The sequence below is a fragment of the Hypanus sabinus genome, chromosome 13 (genome assembly GCF_030144855.1).
Source record: "Hypanus sabinus isolate sHypSab1 chromosome 13, sHypSab1.hap1, whole genome shotgun sequence".
Classification (NCBI taxonomy): Eukaryota; Metazoa; Chordata; class Chondrichthyes; order Myliobatiformes; family Dasyatidae; genus Hypanus; species Hypanus sabinus.
This window is the reverse complement of record NC_082718.1, coordinates 71,107,378-71,130,189: the sequence shown is the minus strand read 5'-3', so window position 1 is coordinate 71,130,189 and position 22,812 is coordinate 71,107,378. Positions and strand designations below refer to the sequence as shown.

At 41.7% G+C, this 22,812-nt stretch overlaps 1 protein-coding gene across 5 annotated transcripts in view; it reads right to left on the bottom strand.

The window, feature by feature from the left end:
• Positions 1-893: 893 nt before the first annotated feature.
• hps4 (HPS4 biogenesis of lysosomal organelles complex 3 subunit 2) overlaps positions 894-22,812 on the bottom strand; it is a 91,603-nt gene continuing 69,684 nt past the window's right edge. For all 5 annotated transcript variants that reach the window (XM_059987860.1, XM_059987859.1, XM_059987861.1 and 2 more), the window contains 2 exons: positions 18,310-18,412; positions 894-15,161 (listed from right to left, as the gene is read on the bottom strand). In XM_059987860.1, coding sequence (XP_059843843.1) covers positions 14,990-15,161; positions 18,310-18,412 — 275 coding nt within the window. In that variant the 3' untranslated portion in view covers positions 894-14,989. The remainder of the gene's footprint in view (positions 15,162-18,309; positions 18,413-22,812) is intronic.

Sequence of the window (22,812 nt, the reverse complement as noted above, 5' to 3'; positions counted from 1 at the left end):
GAAGGGCCTGGGGTAAGAAGAAGGTGTTTTTGGATGGTAAATTAAAATATTTCAATCAAGATTACCCCCCGGCGGTCCTACAGAGCCATAAAGAATACACTGAAGTAAAGCGAATATTAAAGCAACGAAGATTAAATTCCAAACCCCGTACCCTGCAAAACTGCGGGTGTTTTATGACGATGGGATGCAACTGTATCAGACAGTGGAAGAGGTGACTACAGGCATGAAGACCAGAGGGTTGACTGTCAGTGGGATCAAACCAAGGGAAAGCCTGGCTGAGTAGTTATCCCACTCTGCTTGGGAAATATTGTGAAAATCAAGGAAGCAGGGAACGGGAGGAGGGCGACAGAAGTTCAGTATGTCAAGAAGAGACTGTGAGTTTTCCAAAGACAGCACTCACCCCCTTCAGAAGAGCCATAAGGTTTGGCTAACTTTAAAAGTGTTGAGAAGCTAAACGGAAGCAAAAATAGACGGTGATATACCTATCTCAAGAAATACTTATTATAATGTGGATTTTATATTACTCAATTATTCTTTTTATTCATTCATTCACTCCTTTTTCCCCACCTAAATGAGAATATGTATATGGGAGGAATACACAGGGAAATCTTTACTACGTAATGGATATGGATTTGTTTACTTACTTTTATGGATACTGCGATGGGGGCCCTCAACTCACAGGTAGGAGGGGCTATCCCCCACAGCTGGGCGTTTCTCTAACTCAAGCTAGGGTCATCTACTAGAGAATCTTGGAATCAGACCTTTATTGCCTTATTAAAAATTATTATTCACGTTTCTTGGTTCTTAATTGTTCAGGGAGTAGATCGATTAAGCTTTATTCTGCTAATTTCAATGATATATTAACAGATAAATACACATGGCTAAGGACAAAATAAAATTAATTTCTTTTAATGTCAATGGGCTGTTAAATCCAAACAAATGTAATAGAATTCTATCCAAAATGAAAAAAGAACAAGCCCATGTAGTATATTTACAGGAAACTCACTTAAGTGATAATGAGCATAGAAAACTAAAGAAAATGAGCAATAATTTGTTTTACTCCTCATATAAATCAGGACATATTCTTATCTCAAACAAGCTAAAATTTGAAAAAAGTATTTGAAATGAGAGAGGAGGGTGGACATATTCTGGTAAGGGGGAATATAGACGGCAATTCAGTTACTCTATTGAATATATACACACACACCTAGGAAGTGATATTGGTTTCTTTCAGAAAATTACTAATATTATGGTAACGGAAACAGAAGGTCTCCTGATATGTGGGGGAGACTTAAATTTACAATTACAACCAAAGTTAGACTCTTCCAATAGAAAAACCTATGAAACAAAATCCTTACATAAGAAAGTTAACACACTTTTTGAGGATGTTGGTCTAATTGATATATTGCGAGACCTTCTCCCCAACAGAAGGGATTACACTCATTATTCTGTCCCCCATTCTGTATATGCAAGAATAGACTATTTCATAACATTTGGAAAAGACAAAGACAAAATAATCACCTGTGGAATTGGGACGATAGATGTAAGTGACCATGCACCTAGATATTTATCTGTTGATTTTGACCTACAACCAAAGAATACTACTTGGAAAAAAAATTCAAGTCTACTCAATGATCCATACTTCAAGGAACAAATTAAAAAAGAAATTGGTCTTTATTTAAAATTCAATGATAATGGAGAGGTTTCACCTCCCATTCTATGGGATACTCTGAAGGCTGTTTTAAGAGGGAAAATTATAGCGATATCTTCATATAAGAAAAAATAAGAAATAAAACATTAGAGGAATTACAAAATAGGCTGAAGGAACTAGAAAAAACATAAATTGAATTTGGTACAGGATAGATTAGAGTAAGTTTAGGAATTAAATTAATAATTTTACTATGCAAGAAATCAGGAAAAATTGAATGTTTCTGAAACAGAGACATTATGAAAGTGGATCTAAGTCTGTGAAAATATTGGTGTGGAAACGGAAAAAAAAGCAGAAAATACAATTCATAGAATTAGGAATCCAAGAATTTGGAGAAGGAAATCTGAGAATCAGAACAGGACTGTGGTGGGAAGCATTTTGATTTTTTCTTAGTCTCATCGGAGGTGGGACTGTGCAGGCACTGGACGTCGGGCAGTGAGGCACGGAAGATTTAAAAGGAACAGAGCCTTATACAGCAGGCAGTGTCGTTTGCAGGCAGCGAGTGAGCCGGGAGCAGAGTGAGGGCTTAAGGGCTTTGGCGGAAACAGGCGAGGCAAAAAAAGTTTAGTTTTAAATTTTTCCTGTTATTTGAGGAAAGGGGGAATCATGAGCGTGAGGGCAGATTGTTGTTCTCGGTGTCGGATGTGGGAGGTCCTGGAGTTGCATAGCCTCCCGGATGTCCACATCTGCGCCAGGTGCGCCGAGCTGCAGCTTCTCAGGGACCGTGTTAGGGAACTGGAGCTGCAGCTCGATGACCTTCATCTGGTCAGGGAGAGTGAGGAGTTGATAGAGAGGAGTTACAGGCAGGTGGTCACACCGGGGCCACGGGAGGCAGACAAGTGGGTCATGGTTAGAAGAGGGAAGGGGAAGAGTCAGGTACTAGAGAGTACTCCAGTGGCTGTACCCCTTGACAATGAGTACTTCTGTTTGAGTACTGTTGGGGTGGGGGGGAGACAGCCTACCAGGGGGAAGCAACAGTGGCCATGCCTCTGGCATGGAGTCCAGCCCTGTAGCTCAGAACGGTAGGGAAATGAAGAGGAAGGCAGTAGTAATAGGGGACTCGATAGTTAGGGGGTCAGATAGGCAATTCTGTGGACACAGTCAGGAGACCTGGATGGTAGTTTGCCTCCCTGGTATCAGGGTCCGGGATGTTTCTGTTCGTGTCCAAGATATCCTGAAGTGGGAGGGTAAGGAGCCAGAGGTCGTGGTACATATAGGTACCACTGACATAGGTAGGAAAAGGGAAGAAGTCCTGAAAGGAGAATATAGGGAGTTAGGAAGGGAGTTGAGAAGAAGGACCGCAAAGGTAGTAATCTTGGGATTACTGCCTGCGCCACATGACAGTGAGAGTAGGAATGGAATGAGGAGGATGAAAAATACATGGCTGAGGGATTGGAGCAGGGGGCAGGGATTCAAGTTTCTGGATCATTGGGACCTCTTTTGGGGCAGGTGTGACCTGTTTAAAAAAGACAGGTTGCACTTGAATCCTAGGGGGACCAATATCCTGGTGAGGAGATTTGCTAAGGATACTGTGGAGACTTTAAACTAGAATGGTTGGGGGGTGGGAATCAAATTGAAGAGACTAGGGGAGAGGAGGTTAGTTCACAAATAGAGAAAGTGTGTGAGGGAGGATAGGCAGGTGATAGAGAAGGGGAGCGCTCAGACCGAAGATGTAGGAGAGAAGAAAGAAAAAGTTGTTTGCACCATTAGGGATAAGCAGAGAGTAAGAGGTGGAGAATTTCTTAAATGCATTTATTTTAATCCTAGGAGCATTGTAAGAAAGGTGGATGAGCTTAGAGCATGGATTGATAACTGGAAATATGATGTTGTAGCTATTAGTGAAACATGGTTGCAGGATGGGTGTGATTGGCAACTAACTATTCCTGGATTTTGTTGCTTCAGGTGTGATAGAATCGGAGGGGCAAGAGGAGGAAGTGTTGCATTGCTTGTCAGAGAAAACATTACAGTGTTGCTTTGGCAGGATAGATTAGAGGGCTCGTCTGGGAGGCTATTTGGGTGGAATTGAGGAATGGGAAAGGTGTAGTAACACTTATAGGAGTGTATTATAGACCACCTAATGGGAAGAGAGAATTGTAAGGAACAAATTTATAAGGAGATAGCAGATATCTTTAGTAAGCACAAGGTTGTGATTGTGAGTGATTTTAATTTTCCATACATAGACTGGGAAGCCCATTCTGTAAAAGGGCTGGATGGTTTGGTAAATAGAGGTACCAACTAGAGAAGGGACAGTGTTGGATCTCCTGTTAGGGAATGAGATAGGTCATGTGACGGATGTATCTGTTGGGGAGCACTTCGGGTCTAGTGATCACAATACCATTAGTTTCAATATAATTATGGAGAAGGATAGGTCTGGACCCAGGGTTGATATTTTTGATTGGAGAAAGGCTAACTTTGAGGAGATGTGAAAGGATTTAGAAGGAGTGGATTGAGACAAGTTGTTTTATGGGAAGGATGGAATAGAGAAATGGAGGTTATTTAAAGGTGAAATTTTGAGGGTACAGAATCTTTATGTTCCTGTTAGGTTGAAAGGAAAGGTTAAAAGTTTGAGAGATCCATGGTTTTCAAGGGATATTAGAAACATGGTTCAGAAAAAGAGAGAGATCTACAATAAATATAGGCTGCATGGAGTAAATGAGGTGCTCGAGGAATATAAAATATGCAAAAAGAATCTTAAAGAAATTAGAAAAGCTAAAAGAAGACACGAGGTTGCTTTGGCGAGTAAGATGAAAATAAATCCGAAGGGTTTCTACAGTTATATTGATAGCAAAAGGATAGTGAGGGATAAAATTGGTCCCTTAGAGAATCAGAGTGGACAGCTACGTGTGGAGCCAAAAGAGATGGGGGAGATTTTGAACGATTTTTTTTCACTAAGGAGAAGGATATTGAATTGTGTAAGGTAAGGGAAACAAGTAGGGTAGTTATGGAAACTATGATGATTAAAGAAGAGGAACTACTGGCGCTTTTAAAGAAGATAAAAGTGGATAAATCTCCAGATCCTGACAGGATAATCCCTAGGACCTTGAGGGAAGTTATTGTAGAAATATTTCAAATGTCATTAGAAACGGGGATGGTGATGGAGGATTGGTGTATTGCTCATGTGGTTCCATTGTTTAAAAAGAGTTCTAAGAGTAAACCTAGCAATTATCTAGGTTTAAACCTATTATTAAGTTTGACATCAATGGTGGGTAAATTAATGGAAAGTATTCTTAGAGATGGTATATATAACTATCTGGATAGACAGGGTCTGATTAGGGACAGTCAACATGGATTTGTGTGTGGAAGATCATGCTGACAAATCTTATTGAATTTTTTGAGGAGGTTACTAGGAAATTTGACTGGGGTAAAGCAGTGGATATTGTCTATATGGACTTCAGTAAGGCCTCTGACAAGGTTCCACATGGAAGGTTAGTTAGGAAGGTTCAATCGTTAGGTATTAATATTGAAGTAGAAGTAGTAAAATGGATTCACCAGTGGCTGGATGGGAGATGCCAGAGAGTAGTGGTGGATAACTGTTTGTCAGGTTGGAGGCCGGAGACTACTGGTGTGCCTCAGGGATCTGTACTGGGTTCACTATTGTTTGTCAAATGCATTAATGATCTGGATGATGGGGTGGTAAATTGGATTAGTAAGTATGCAGATGATACTAAGATAGGTGGCGTTGTGGATAATGAAGTAGGTTTTCAAAACTTGCAGAGAGATTTAGGAGAGTGGGCTGACGATGGCAGATGGAGTTTAATGCTGATAAGTGTGAGGTGCTACATTTTGGCAGAACTAATCAAAGTAGGACATACATGGGAAATGGTAGGGCATTGAGGAATGCAATAGAGCAGAGTGATCTAGGAATAATGGTGCATAGCTCCCTGAAGGTGGAATCTCATGTGGATAGGGTGGTGAAGAAAGCTTTTGGTATGCTGGCCTTTATAAATCAGAGCACTGAGTATAAGAGTTGGGATGTAATGTTAATATTGTCCAAGGCATTGGTGAGGCCAAATTTGGAGTGTTGTGTACAATTCTGGTCACTGAATTATAGGAAAGATGTCAACAAAGTAGAGAGAGTACACAGGAGATTTACTGAAATGTTACCTGGGTTTCAGCACCTAAGTTACAGAGAAAGGTTGAACAAGGTTGAAGCGTAGAAGGTTGAGAGGGGACTTGATAGAGGTATTTAAAATTTTGAGGGGGATAGATAGAGTTGACGTGGTAAGGCTTTTTCCATTGAGAGTAGGGAAGATTCAAACAAGAGGACATGAGTTGAGAGTTAAGGGGCAAAAGTTTAGGGCTAACACGAAGGGGAATTTCTTTACTTAGAGAGTGGTAGCTGTAAGGAACAAGCTTCCAGTAGAAGTGGTAGAGGCAGGTTTGATATTGTCATTTAAAAAAAAATTTGGATTGGTATATGACAAGAAGGGAATGGAGGGTTATGAGCTGATTGAGGTTGGTTCGACGTGGTGAGAGTAAGCATTCGGCATGGAGTAGAAGGGCCGAGATGGCCTGTTCCTGTGCTGTAATTGTTATATTGTTATATGGTTATTTAAGAACAAAACTGATAAAAAAAAATTAGCTAAGTGAAATTCAGGAAGCTTTTAAAGTGTTTTACGAAATTCTATATTCCAAAGTTCCAGGGGGAAGCATAACCCAAATCGACATCTTCCTAAATTCTCTAGGGTTACCCACTTTAAGCGAAGAACGAAATAGAACGATGACTGCTGACATAACTGAAGTTGAACTAAAAGCTGCAATTAGTAGACTTAAATTAAGCAAGTCACCAGGATCAGATGGGTATACAGCAGAGTGGTACAAAGAATTTGAAAATGAGTTAATTCCTGTTTTACTCCCCACACTGAACTGGGCTCTAAAAAAGGCACAAATGCCACCCAGTTGGAAGGAAGCGATAATCTCAGCTATACTGAAAGAAGGCAAGGATAAATGGAATGTGGGTCATTTAGACCAATATCTGTTCTTAATGTAGATTATAGGTTATTTACCTCCATCATGGCTAAACGATTAGAAGAGTTTCTACCCATACTGATACATAACGATCAGACAGGTTTTATACAACAATGCCAAACACAAGACAATATACGAAGGACACTTCACATTATGGATCATATACAAAAAAATAAAATCAAAGCAATAGTGATAAGCATGGACGCTGAAAAGGCATTTGGTTTGGTTAATTGTAATTTTCTTTACAGAGTTTTACATAGATTTGGTTTCCATGACACAACTATTAAAACTACACGGACACTATATGACAACTATAGGATTAAAATCAATGGATATTTATCAAATAGTCTTACCCTAGAAAGGGGCACAAGACAGGGTTTTGTGCATGGTCATCGCTACTCCGCGTTATATCTGGAACCATTAGCTCAATACATCAGACAAAATGAAGATATCGGGTATTACTATTAAAGGGACAGAGCAACTTTTATCAGTATTTACAGATATGACAATATGTTAATAGGATGGTTAAAAATGTAATCAAGGCAAGACCATGTTTGATAGAACTATTTAGAAAAGTATATAATTCAGGTAACGGTAGTAGAATCATTTCAAGCATGTATAAGGGTTTGTCCAATCTCAAAACACATTTGACCTCATACATTAAAACAAAGTGGGAGAAGGAAGGAGGGACAATTATATCTGAAGAAGAATGGCCAATAATGGAGATATCAATGGAAGTGTACCAGTTCACAGAAATGGAGGGAGTTTGGATGGAAAAACTTGATAATATATTTTATTACACCCTCTCAGAAATCCCATTATGATAGTAACTTCCCTGTTTGCTGGAAAAATTGTGGAAATCAAAATGCACACCTTTATCATATTTTCTGGGAATGCCCCGTTATCAAAGACTATTGGAGGGGGATACACAATGCCCTACAAGACATCTTTAAATGTGAAATACCCTTAGAGAGTAAGACCATATATTTTGGATATATACCTCAAGAATGGTTGAAAGGAGATAAAAATGAATATACTGTTGGTGGCTGGTAAAAAGACTCTTACTAGGAAATGGTTATCACAGGAGAGCCCAACTTTAAATACATGGATGGAAATTACAATGGACATTTACAAAATGGAGAAGATAACAGCATCTGTTAATCATAGGTTGGAATAATTTGATTCATACTGGGGAAAATGGTTTAACTATTTATCAGACTATAGTCTGACTCAGACTCAGTCTGATAACTATTTATCAGACCTCATAGGCCTGATTTTATCCTCACAAATCAATGAATATGTTGTTAAAAAAATCTCTCCCTAATTGTACATAGTTTTCTCCTTTCACTTGTTCTTTCTTTCCTCACTTTTCTATAAGTGTATACCTTAGATAAATATTATGTGGAGATTTGTGGCATATATGACTATATGACATATATGTAGAATATCTGAAATACATCTTATGGAAATGTTTGTTTGATGATGAACTTCAATAAAAAATAAATTACAAAAAAATAAGCTTCAACAGAGGCCTCCTAAGAAGACCAACCGGCAATCTATTGAAGGAACCCCGCAGGTCAAACAGCATCTCTGTGGGGAAGGTGGGTGAACTGATGGAAGCGTTGATGTTTCAGGTCAAAATCCTACTTCGGTGTAACTGGAGCAGAAAGAGTGATAATTGCTCTCCTCCTGCACGTGCTGCTCACCCTGCTGAGTTCCCTCAGCAGATTCCTTCTTAAATGTCTGTGGATGTGGAGACTTTGGAAAGGGTACAGAAGGTGTTTGGGCAGGTTATTATTTGGATTAGAGGGCATGAACTAAATGGTGAGGATCTGTGATGATAGACACTGGCTTCTTGAGGCAGCACTTCATCTAGATTCTGTCCATTGTGGGGACAGCTGTGTCCAGGATGGACTGGGCTGCTTCCAGTACTCTGCAACCTCTTGATCCAAACAGTCACACACAAATCTGTTAAACTCCAGGATCCCTGGAGTGAATGAGTAGAAATTCTGCTTCCCTGACATACTGTGTTCTTGCTATGCTTGCATACTGAGTACTGATCTTTCTCAGAAGCACTGGATAGTACTGGCTTCATCTGGCTGCCCAGTTTCAGAATCCATCCAATAAATTGTCATTGCCAAGTCGATGCAATGTTGGCCACATGTTCTAAAGCACACTTTTTAAAGAAGACACTCAATAACTTTGAGCGGATCCACCACTTTGTTGCACCTTCTCTATCTACATCAAGTTAAGTGCCAATTCATTGAACACATCACTGTAACCTGATGCTTCAGCTCTAAAACAGATAATGCTCATCACACACAAAGCCCTCAACAAGTCTCATTCAGATTTTGTGATTAGCTTTATCACATGTACATTGAGACATACAGTGAATTGTGTCACTTGTGTCAATGACCAACACAGTCTGAATAAGTGCTGGGGGCTGCCCGCAAGTGTAGCCACACTTCCGGTGCCAATATAGCCTGCTCACAGGTGTGTCTTTTGGAACGTGGGAGGAAAGCTGAGCACCCGGAGGAAACATATGTGTCATGGGCAGAATGTACAAACTCCTTACGTCCAGCAGGGACCGAACAATGATAGCTGACACTGCAAAGTGTTATGCTAACTGTGATGCAGCTCCAGAGGGGAAGCCGGTACTAATGCAACTGAGGTATTGCTTCTGGGAAGGATCAGTAATCTATATGCAATTGTGATGGAGATCTAAAATCCAAGCCTCTGGATGAGCAAACCATGGTGAACATGGTCTTGTACCTCCCCATCTCTACAACCACCTCTGTTCTTAAATATCTCTGCTGTCTTCCCATTCTGGACTATACATTTCCTATTCGAAACCCACTCTCTTTGGTAACAATGGTTCCAACTGCTGAAGGCCTGAATTCTTTTTCTGGAAACCTTCTCTGAGACGTTTCTTCAGACCTGTGTTTTTAATCAAGGTTTTGATCATCTCTACCAACGGCCCCAAATTTTGTTTGATATATTAAAACTGCCACGGAATTGCAATTTGGCACTGATGACGGAAGGTGTTCATCAGGAGCTTAAAGAAAACCCAACTCCACAGGATGTAATAAAGGATTTAGCAAGCAGTTCACTGGAATTACTTGTGTCTTCAATACTTGAATTAAAGGAGGCTACAAAGATTTGTTCCATTTGTCACATCCACATTAAGACATACTATGAAATTTATGTCAACGGCCAATGCAGTGTGAAGGTGATGCCTGGAGCAGCCTACCAGTGTTAACATTACACGACCACAATTTACTAATCTTTACTTTGGAATGTGGGAGGAAACTAGAGCCCCAGAATGAACCCACACAGTCACTGGGAGAACATAAAAACTCCTTGCAGACAGCAGCCCGAATAGGTGATTGCTTTTGGTGATTGTTGGCACTGTAACCACTATGCCACCATGCTGCAGTGAGCAGAGCTCATTCAATGTACAGAAACACAAATTCATTATATGGAATAAACCCAGTTACTCATATGTGTGTACAGTACATTTTCTAAGTCTCCCCAGAGAATCCTGTATTTGATCAGGAGGACATCCCAGTGGTTCAGTATCTGGCTCACTCTGTCGTCAGTGTGCAAAGTGTGAAGAGATGGGGTGTCAGGAATACCAGAAAATGGGTGATTTGTGGAGAGTGTTGGGGTCTGGAGTGGTGGTACAACCAGCTGAAACTCACCGGTTCTTAGAGTCATGAGAGTGAGAATCAGGCCCTTCGGCCCACCCTCTCCATCTTGACCATCAAGTACCTAGGGCTTCTGCATCCTGCTCTCTTTACACTGTACACTGATTTCCCAGTGCAGCACCACCAGCTATCGAGTTACACCGAATACCAACAGGCCCTTCAGCCCAGTTTATCTCTGCTGACCATGAGATCTCTGCCAATCCCATTTGCCTGTGTTTGGTCTATATCTCACTAACCTGAGAGGGTCAGATTTTCAGAGGGTTACTGTATCTTTAAAACAAAGATCCATCACTATCGATAATGTGTATTTTTAATTACTAAATAAATAGTTAGTCAGTCAGCAGCTGAAGCAGCAAGGAATTTTAAAGAAGCTGCCAAGGGAAGTGGATGGTCAGCATTTCAACTCAAGATTCTGCTGAGTCCCTCTGGTAACTTCCTTTTTTTAATTTCAGGTTTTAGCATCTGTAGTCCCCATGAGACTGAAAGGTCTTGCTATCAAAATGCTCTGGTTTCCACCCCCTTCCTTCTTAGTTCTGATGTCGATGAAGTAAGAAACTGGGAGGTGATAGGTGGAAGAGGTAAAGGGCTGAAGCACAAGGAACCTAATATAAGAGGAGAACCGACCATGGCAGAAAGGGAAAGGCACCAGAGGGGATGGGCAGGGGAAGAGAAGGGAAAGGATAAGAGGGAAGCCAGAATGGGAAATGGAAAAAAGATTGAAGGAGGATGTGGGAGAAATTTGCAGAGATTAGAGATATTGATGTTCATGCTACAAGGTAGGAGGCTACCCAGACAAGTATAAGGTGTTGCTCCTACACCCTGACTTTAGCCTCATCATGGCAGTGAAGAAGGCCATGTACAGATCTGGGGAGCCCCCCGAAGATCTGGCCTTTTGCAGCGGACAGAGCAAGGATGGTCAACAAAATTGGCCCTCCAATCTGTGTTGGGTCTTTCCGATATAAAGGAGGCTGACCTGCGAGCACCAGATGACCCTGACGGAATTGCAGGTGAAGTGATGCCTCACGTGGAAGGACTGAGTGAGGCTCCGAATGACAGTGGGGGTTTGAGGTAGTTGTTGCAATTGTCATACACGAGCCGGGAGGGACGAGTCATGTGGCAAACGATCCCTACAGAAAGTGGGGAGGGCAAGAGGTTTGCTATACACTCACAGGGATACAAGTTTTTCAACAAAGTAGGCAAACACCAACATTGCTTATAAATCATTTCATATAATTTTCACCAAAATCATTATAAAATAGGAATGGGCTAATCTTCCTCTGATTCATAGTCAAAAGTAGAGGTTCTCTCTTGGGAATAAGAAAGATCACACTTTACAACGCATCTTAACACCACTTAGCCATATGTCTCATTACAAGACCACCAGTCACTAATGCCTCTAGAGCTATTGTTTAAAAGGTGGCTTAAGCGAGCTCTTTTGTTAATTTATTTCTCCACTTTATCAGCCTTTGTTTAAATAATAATAACTATTATTAATAATAATATTAATAATAACTCCTTTCTGTTGTAAGGGTAAGTGATGTGTCAGTGCATATATTGAATTTACATTTTAATGTAGATGTATGGCTCCTCTCCCTGGGCAGGCCCACCAACTGAGTGTCTGTCTCCCTCACAAGGCCCACCAGCTGAGTGTCTGTCTCCCTCACAAGGCCCACTGGTTGAGCGTCTCACTGGGCAGACCCGCTAGCTGAGTGTTTGTCTCCCTGGGCAGACTCACTAGCTGAGTGTTTGCCTCCCTGGGCAGACTCACTAGCTGAGTGACTGTCCCCCTGGGCAGACCCACCAGCTGAATGCTTGTCATGAGAACTAGGGTTTGAGCAGGTCTGCCCCCACCCCACCCCACCCCACCATCTGACTCCCTCCATTCTGTCTTGTCATCACAGAGATCAGGACTTCACAGCTGCAAGTCAAACAAATTTTAACCTCCCGGTTGCTCAAACGTTCAGCAACATATCAAAAATACAAGGAAAGAATTGTGAAGTAGTGTTAAAAGTGGAGGTGTTTATTGTTCAGCATGTACAAAGGAAAGGTGTTGACAGCAAATGGGCCCTTAACATTCTCATTCCTCCCTCTCCCCCCATTTAAACCTCTCAGATTTGTTCAAATGCTCTGGACTAAGCTTCATTATATGGTTTGTGGCAAATCTTCAAAAGTTAAGAACTACTAATAACTATCAATAATCTTAAAGTTACTTGTTTCTGTGTAAAGTTTCCTACACCTAGGAAAACATCACATGCTCCTGCATATTAAATAACCATGAAAAAAAACATTAATATCAAGAGGTTTTCATAGTCACTATAAAAATACTATCAGAGTTCCACAGGAAAAACTCATCTATGAAACTCAGAGGCCACTTTATTAGGACCTCCTGTATCTAATAAAGTGGCCACTGAGTGTATGCATGTAATCTTTTGCTACTGTAGCCCATCCACTTCAAGGTTCCACGTGTTATGTGTTCAGAGATGCTTTTCTGCACACCACTGTTGTAACCTGTGGTTATTTGAGTTACTGTCTCCTTCCTGTCAGCTTGAACCAGTCTGGCCATTCTCTTCTGACCTCCCTCATTAACGAGACATTTTCACCACAGGACTACCACTCACTGGATGTTTTTTTTTGTTTTTCACACCATTCTCTGTAAACCCTAGAGAGGGTTATGTGTGAAAATCCCAGGAGATCAGTAGTTTCTGAGATACTCAAACCACCTCATCTGGCACCAACAATCATTCCACGGTCAGAGTCACTTAGATCATATTTTTCCTCATTCTGATGTTTGGTCTGAACAATAACTGAATCTCCTGACCACGTCTACATGCTTTTATGCATTAGCAAGCATTATGCATTAGATATTTACATTAACAAGCAGACATACAGGTGTGTACTATATATATTGGACTGTTACATCAGCCTGTTCACCTCTACCCAGGTAGGGTACACATCAAAGTAGGTGGAGAGAGTCATTGTTTAAAAAACCTGCCTCCCAGGAAGTGTCTAACTCTGCATTATGTGGTTAGAATTAGTCTTGGTGCCTTTTGGATAGAGAGACAAGGTAAAAAGACCAGGGTCGACATCCCAGAAAAAGCATACTTATCACTGAATATAAGTGTTTGCAAACACGAACACAAGGGATTCTGCCAACAGCATCCCTGGAGAGGAATAAACAGTCAACGTTTCAGGTTGAGACCCTTCATCAGGACTGGAAGGAAGGAGGAGAAAGCCAGAATAAGAGTAAAGGTGGGGAGAAGGGGAAGGAGGACAAGCTGGCAGGTGATAAGTGAAACCAGGTGAGGGGCAGGTGGGTGAAGTAAGAAGCTGGGAGATGATAGGTGGAAAATGCAAGGGCTGAATAAGGAGGAATCTAATAGGAAAGTGGACTATGGGAGAAAGGGAAGGAAGAAGGGCACCAGGGGAAGGTGATAGGCAGGTGAGGAGGGGGGCAGGATGAGGGATGGTAAAAAGAGAGAAGGGGAGAGGGAAATTGCCATAAGTTCCAGAAATTCATGTTCATTCCATCAGGTTGGAAGCTCCCCAGACAGAATATGAGGTATTGCTCCTCCACTCTGAGAGAGGCTTCATCGTGACTACAGAGGAGGTTATTGCAATGTCCTTCAGGGCTACACTGTCTGAGAGCTGGAATTTGAAAGTGATAGCATTCATTTTCGTCAACCCCAGCGTCTGAAGATCCCCCTGTAAATCCATCTGCTTTACAATCTCCTGGCAGATATTCCTTAAAGGTTTATCTGACCAAACTTTAGGTAAGATGTCCCAGTACCCCCCACATGGCCAACATTAAATTCTACGTGACCATCCATTGGAGAGACTGGAACAATTTTACTGTATCTAGAATGAGGCAGACTTGATAAAGGTGTACAAAATTACGAGTATAAATAGCATAAATGCAAGCAGGCTTTTTCACTGAGAACAGAACTAGAGGCCATTGGTTTAGGGTGAAAGGTGAAATATTTAAGGAGAACCTGAGGGGGGAACTTCTTCACTTAGAAGGTGGTGTGAGTGTGCAACGAGCTGTCAGTGGAAGCAGTGGATCCAGGTTAAATTTCAACATTCAAGCAAAGTTTGGATAAACACATCGATGGGACGGGTATGAGGGCTATGGTCCAAGTGGGATTAGGCAGAATTACAGTTTGGCACAAACTAGATGGGCCAAAGGGTTTGTCTCTGTGCTATAGTGTTCTACAACTCTATTATATAAATACAGTGAAATTTCACCAGAACACTTAGAAGCATTTTACCAATATGAAAACTTATTCTGCTGGACCTGACACTATGGTTAACTTCATGAAAGGTTTCCAATCAGCATCTGTTAATTATTTTGCAAAATGTCAGAAACCTTATTGAGCCCTGCAAGTTACCTGGGATCACTCTTCGCTCCACAGTACGAGAAAAAAACAAAAGAAGCCATTATGGTGATCCAGATATCACTCAAGTTAAGCAGAGGAATGATAAGGCAGTCCCTCTGACATAAGTAATAACTGTAACTAGAATATGACTTTAAAATGTTATAGCTTTTCTGTAAAATATAAATGCAAATGTTTCTGAAGTACTGCAGTCCAATCTTGGAGAACAATGCTGATCAGAGCAGGTTCACTCCGTACTTGAGCAGTTTCTGTTTGGCTCTTCCGGGTAAAGCAAAGGCACTGTCGTGAGGATTTGGGACCCCGGAGTTGTGGATGGGAGTTGCAAGATGTTGGAAATGGGTTTCCTGGGCAGAGTTACGGCAGCTATAAACAGCAGTGGAGGCATTTCTGCTGAAGAAAGTGGCAATAATTAGAAAAGGCAGACCTTCAGATTTGCACATACAAATGACACTTCTTGGCAGTAGCAAGGGAGTACTGCTTTGTCCACAAGAGCAGAATTAGGCTATTTGGCCCATCAAGTCTGTTATGTCATTTGATCAAGGCTGATTTATTTTCCCTCTCAACCCTACTTTCCTGGCTTCTTCCCATAACCTTTGACATCCTGACTAATCAACAACCTATCAACCTCTGTGTTAAATATGCCCAAAGACTTGGCTTCTATAGTTGTCTATAGCAATGAATTCCACAAATTCACCACCTTGTCTCAGCAATGGCACCTTGTAGATAGGTAGAACATAGCACTGTACAGGCTCTTTGGCCCATGGTATTGGGTCAGCCTACTCACAATCAGTCTAAACCTTCCCTCCTATACAGCACATAATCCTCCATATTTCTAACATCCATGTGCTGTTGAAATGTCTTTTAAGTGTCCCTATTGTTTCACACCTGGCAGGTACCTATCCCTCCATGTAAAACACCTGCCTCTGACACCACTCCTCAGATATCAGAGTGACAGCCTTCAGAGCTCCCAGGATCTGCATTCAATTCTGACCTTGGGTTATTGAGTGCTAAGACCAAAAGACCTTAAGATATAAGTAGGCCACTCGGCCAATCGAGTCTGCTCCACCATTTGATCAAGGTTGATCCAATTTTCCTCTCAGCCCCAATCTCCTGCCTTCTCCCCCTATCCCTTCATGCCATGATCTATCAAGAATCTGTCAACCTCTGCTGTAAATATGCTTAAAGACTTGGCCTCCACAGCTGCCTGCGGCAACAAATTCCATAGATTCACCACTTTCTGGCAAAAGAAATTCCTCCTCAACTCCATTCAAAAAGGATTCCACTCTATTCTGAGGCTGTATCCTCTGGTCCTAGACTCTACCATCCTCTCCACATCCACTTTATCAAGATCTTTCACCACTCAATAGGTTTCAATTAGGTCACCCTTTATTCTTCAGAATTCTAGTTAATAGAAGCCCAGTGCCATTAAATGCTCTTCATTTGACAAGTAGGTCAATCCTGGAATCATTTTTGATTCTCTCCATTCTCTCCATTTCCAGTGATTCTTAAAAGGTCATTACTAATGCCTCCAGAATCTCTTCAGTCACCATGTAGTAACTGGATTTTGTCTGATATTGGCCATTCCCACGTTGGCTGTCCATTCTATCTATGCTTCTCTTAATCTTATACACTTCTACCAAATTGTCTTTGTCCTCTTTCACTCCAAAATGAAAAGCCATTGCTCACTCAATATATCTTCATAAAACATGCTCTCTAATCCAGGCAGCGTCCTGGTAAATCTCCTCTACACCCTCTCTAAAGCTTCCACATCTTCCCTGTAATAAGATGACCAGAAATGAACACAATTTAGAAAATATTTGGACAGGTGCATGGTTAGGAAGGTTTAAACAGAAATGGACCAACCAGAGGCCTGTTGCATTAGCTTAGAGAGGCATCTTGGACAGGTTGGGTGGAAACGCCTGTTTCTGTGCTGTGTGAATTGATGACGTTCAGACATCTCACAGATAGTTCAAGTGATGTAACATGGTCCCATGTACCAGATGTGAATTCACCCCTGCCCTGAAAACCATGATTGCACTGCTCTTTACCCAATGAATAAATCCATCAAGATTATCCAAGTTTGATTTGTGGTCATTTCCTGCTGACTCCAAGCCCGTTTAGCTCAGGGAAAAACTCATTCTTTGCTATTGCACAGAAAGAGGCCTCTTGGCCAATCAGTCTGTGCTGGCTCCCAATGCAATTCCTTCAGTTCCCTTCCCCTTCAGCTTGTTCCCTTCTTGGTAGTGCAGTGGTTTGTGCAAGATGCCAGCTGCAAGGTCAGGATCCACTTTCTGCCTCTGCCTGTAATGAGTCTGTACATTCTCCCCGTGACCACATGGGTTTCCTCTGGGTACTCCGGTTTTCTCCCACAGTCCAAGGACGTACAGGTCAAGGTTAGGATTAGTCATTTGTGGACATGTTGTGTTGGGGCCAGAAGCATGGCGACCCTTGTGGGCTGCCCAAAACAATCCTCACTGATTTGATCAAACCAAACAATGTATTTCACTGATTGTTTTATTGTTTTTACTGACATGTGATTTATAAAGGTAATCTTTATATCTTTCTAACTCTGCAATTTATTCTCTTTCACCTGTCCACCATATCTCGTTTGGTTCATTTGCTACCTATCTAGCCTGGGGGGTGGTATTTACAATGGGCAATTATGATGAGCGATGAACCAGGCACATCTGTCAGCAGCCCATGAACTGGGGAGAATGGCCAAATAGCCAAGGTCAGGATGGAACCCAGGTCCTGGGAGCTCTCATGGCTGGCACTCTGAATCAAACTGCATTCTTACTCTCCCTGTAGTCAAATAACCTAGCAAGTGTTGTAGGTGATTCACGGAAAGTATAGGAGGAAGTCAGAGGTAGGTATTTTTACACAGAGTGCTAAGCACATGGAGTGTGCTGCCAGGGGTGGTGGGAGAGGCTGATACACTTTGGATATTTAAGAGACTCTTAGATAGGCATGTGGATGAAAGGAAAGTGGAGGGAAGAGCTAGATTAATCTTGGATTAGGTTAAAGGGTTAGCACAATGCTGTGGGCAAAAAGATCTGTACTGTGTGGTATTGTTTTGTGTAGCTGGAGCCATATGGACAAATTGAAGGAGCTGGTATTCATTAATTCATAAAGAAAAGAAGTTATTTTGAGCTGATGAAGGCTCCTCAACCTGAAATTGTAATCCAAATTCCTTTGCAACAGTTGCAGCCTGACCTGTTGAGTATTCCCAACAATTTCCTGTTTTTACATAATTCCAACAGTCATGGGTGGGATCATCAAATGTGCTCTCACCTTCTCTCCAATTTCTCTCTAGCTGCCAGTCAGATCATTTTAAACCTGAAGTCCCACAGACCCGCAAACCCCAAGATCAAGCAAAGTGCATCCAGCCCAACCAAACTTAGGCATACAGATGATAGAGAAATGGAACACAACGTAGGACAAAGCAGGTTTTAGAGGTTAAGCCTGTGGGCTGAAGGGCCTGGAATGCACTATACTGTACTGTTCTTTGCTCTAGGTGCAGCAGTATTCTACGTACCTGACTGTCGCCTCACGAAGGTCACTGTTGCGGTTCAGGTCAGTGTGCATTAAGGAAGTGGCTCGGAGAAAGTGATCCCTTTGGGCTCCAGGAGAGAGGTGAGCTGTAAGTAAAAAGAGTGGCAGTGATTATTCAATCGAGAAATAGAAGAATTACTTTGTTGCTCCTGTTTTCACTGGTGTATATCTTGTTCTACTGAACCACGTTAGATGTAATGACTGGTATCACTGACCAATTCCATACCCATACCTGCCTATTGCTTATAGAATCTTTCAGAGATACAGCACAGAAATAGGCCATTCAGCCCATCATGTTTACACCAACCCCCAACACTGATCCAACATCAATCTCAATTTTTATCCCTTGATTCTGAAGCTTACATACACACTAGGGACATTACAGCAGGTGTTCCCAACCTTTTTTATGCCATTAACCTGTGCTTCCTGAATGGTGGGAGGAAACTGGAGCATCTCAAGGAAACCCACACTACGATAGGGAGAATGTGTAAACTCCACATAGACAGCACCTAAACTCAGAATTGAACCCATGTCCCGGCAAGGTGAGGCAGGCATTTACCAACTATGCCATCATACCACCCAACTGTGCGGGTATCCTGCCACCCTACTGCATGGGCACCGTACCGCCCTACTGCACAGGCACCATACCTGCTTGGGCTGTATTCACACCCCACTCTCTGTCACCTTCTTGTCCAAAGTCCACTCACTGAAAATGGCTCTTCATTTCTCAGCCATTCTATTTCTAGACATTAATCTTCATTTATTAACCTTCTAAAACCCTACTTTTCATCTTCTGACCATTTGTGAATTCATGAGTGGACAACCACACCGTGATCACTGACTGGGGTTTGATTCCAGTCTGTAACGAGTTTGTCTGTTCTGCTTGTGACTGTGTTAGCTTTCTCTAGGTGCTCTGGTTTCCTCCCACGTTCTAAAGGCGCTCGGGACTTGGTTAGTGATTGTGGGTTTGTTTATGTATTTGTTCATCTATTTTATTTATTGAGACACATGCGGAATAGGCCCTTCTAGCCCTTTGAGCTGTGCCAGCTACTATCCTAGCCTAATCGCAGGACAATTTACAATAACTCACCAACTTACCCAACCAGTACACTTTGGACGGTGGGAAGAAACATGAGCATTTAGAGGAAATACACACAGTCACGGGGAGAACATACAAACTCCTTACAGCAGCGGGAATTGAAGCCAGGTCACTGGTTCTGTAAAGCGTAGTGCTAAACACTACACTACCGTACATCCCCAAGTAAGTATCATGACATATGCTAGCGATATTAAACCTGATTCTAATCCTGATTCAAATTGCACATCCTCGTGATGGGGATGGATGCTGCTTACACAAAGACAGAACGTGCCAACTCCAGACCTGAGGTTCGGACTGAACCTGGGTCTTTGGTGCTGAGAGGCAGTGGCTCTACCCATCGTGTTGGCACAAGCCTCAGCCTGTACCGGTCACAGACACAAAATGACATTTTTCACTATAGATTTGGATGTTTTGATGTACATATGCCACACAAAGCTAATGTTATCTTAAAATCACACACAAACGCTGGAGGAATTCAGCAAGTGAGGCAACATCAATGGAGGAAAATAAAAAGTCAAAATTTGGAGGTCAGTCTGAAGTATTGACTGTTTAATTCTCTTCATGGATGCTGCCTGACTTGTTGAGAACCTCACAACCAAGAGATAATCTGTAGACACCGAAAATCCAAGCGACACACAAAATGCTGGAAAAATTCAGCAGGGCAGGCAGCACCTATGGAAAAGAGTACAGTTCTGGTAAAGGGTTTCGGACCAAAACGTCAACTGTATTTGTTTCCATAGATGCTGCCTGGCCTGCTGAGTTCCTCCAGCATTTTGTGTGTGTTGTTTAGAACCTCCAACATTTTATTTGTGCTATTTAAGATACCCAGTATCTGCAGAATATCTTGTGAGACAACCCTGGACAGTGTCCTCAGCAAAACAATCCAAGCAGCCAATTCTCTCCCCACTTTAGAAGTTTGTCCAAATACTCAGACTGTGCTTTGGGCAACTCCCTTAATCTCATTCCCACTCAGGCTACATCCACACTACGCCGGATAAATCCATAACCAAAGCTTTATCTCTTCGTTTTTACCTTCCGTTCACACTAGAACAGTGTTTTTGTCCCCCAAAACCAGAGCTTTTCAGAAACATTTTCCAGGCTGGGTAATTTTGAAAACGCTGCTCAGGCAGATCAGTGTGGATGGAGTAACCGGAGATTTCTGAAAATGCTGTCAGAGGGCAGCGCACCATTCCACTGTTTTCTTGATCGCAACCTAACTATTTCAGAACAGACGGCAACAAGACTGAAGCCAGAAGAGTTAGAAATGTATTCACCAAATACAAACCCCATTTCCAGAAAAGTTGGGATATTTTCCAAAATGCAATAAAAACAAAAATCTGTGATATGTTAATTCATGTGAACCTTTATTTAACTGACAAAAGTACAAAGAAAGATTTTCAATAGTTTTACTGATCAACTTAATTGTATTTTGTAAATATACATAAATTTAGAATTTGATGGCTGCAACACACTCAACAAAAGTTGGGACAGAGTTAAAATAAGATTGAAAAGTGCACAGACTATTCAAGTAACACCAGTTTGGAAGACTCCACATTAAGCAGGCTAATTGGTAGGAGGTCAGTTCAAAAGGAACATTTCCCAACGCAAGATTGCAGAGAATTTAGGTCTTTCAACATCTACAGTACATAATATTGTGAAAAGATTCAGAGAATTCAGAGACATCTCAGTGCGTAAAGGGCAAGGTCGGAAACCACTATTGAATGTGCATGATCTTTGAGCCCTCAGGCGGCACTGCCTAAGAAACCGTCATGCAACTGTGACAACTGTAGCCACCTGGGCTTGGGAGTACTTCAGAAAGCCATTGTCAGTTAACACAGTCCATCGCTACATTCAGAAAAGCAACTTGAAACTGTATTACGCAAGGAGGAAGCCATACATCAACTCTATGCAGAAATGCCGATGAGTTCACTGGGCCCGAGCTCATCTCAGATGGACCGAAAGACTGTGGAACCATGTGCTGTGGTCAGATGAGTCCACATTTCAGCTAGGTTTCGGAAAAAACGGGCGTCGAGTTCTCAGGGCCAAAGATGAAAACGACCATCCTGATTGTTATCAGCGAAAGGTGAAAAAGCCAGCATCTGTGATGGCATGGGTGAGTTGCATGTATGTGAAGGTACCATTGACTCTGAGACATATATTAGGATTTTAGAGAGACATATGTTGCCATCAAGGGGATGTCTCTTCCTGGGACGTCCATGCTTACTTTAGCAGGACAATACCAGACCACATTCTGCACGGGCTACAACAGCGTGGCTTTGTAGACACAGAGTGCATGTGCTTGACTGGCCTGCTGCCAGTCCAGATCTTTCTCCTATTGAAAATGTATGGTGCATCATGAAGAGGAGAATCAGACAACGGAGACCACAGACTATTGAGCAACTTAAGTCTTATATCAAGCAAGAATGGACAAAATTTCCAATTGCAAATCTACTACAATTAACATCCTCAGTTCCAAAACGATTAAAGTGTTATTAAACGGAAAGGTGATGTAACACAATGGTAAACATGCCTCTGTCCCAACTTTTGTCAAGTGTGTTGCAGCCATCAAATTCTAAATTTGTGTATATTTACAAAATACAATTAAGTTGGTCAGTAAAACTATTGAAAATCTTTTCTTTGTACTTTTGTCAGTTAAGTAAAGGTTCACGTGAACTAACATATTACAGATTTTTGTTTTTATTGCATTTTGGAAAATATCCCAACTTTTCTGGAAATGAGGTTTGTACTTTGACCCATAACTTACTGAATAAATAAGTATACTCACTTTGCCCTGTTTTCTGTCCTTGCTCGTATGAAGGTGGTTTGCTCGTATGCAAGTACTTCCCTAACAATAGATGTGTAATAGCCTAATGTAACATTGTATGGAAATACAAGATAACACTGATGCAGCATGTTTTATACATTTAACAAGGTGCTTTATTAATGCAAGAGTTAGTTAGTTTTTCAATGTTCATCATCAGCCAGATCAATCTGTCCGTGAACTAACTCCCTGTCAGTTGCCTCCGTACGCTCCAGTGTTTGTTTTTTTTTAGTTTTAAGTTCTCCTGCGCGAAGGCCAACAGCCATCCATCGTTTTAAGTTTTTCTAGTCTGTAACTACACAAACGCGCACTTTCACAGCGAGAATCGACACCAAACATGTCGCTTGTTTTCGGTAGATGTGTCCTGCGCATGCCCAATAGGAGGACATTCGCCAAAATCTCCATTTCAATGTGGATAGAGTTATTTTCAAAAACGCATAGTGTGGACACCTATCGTTTTTACACAAAACCAGCATTTTCAAAATTATCCAGTCTAGTGTGGATGTAGCCTCAGAATTCAACCCTCTGCCTGAATAACACCAGTCTCGAGCATTTACCAAAGCAGG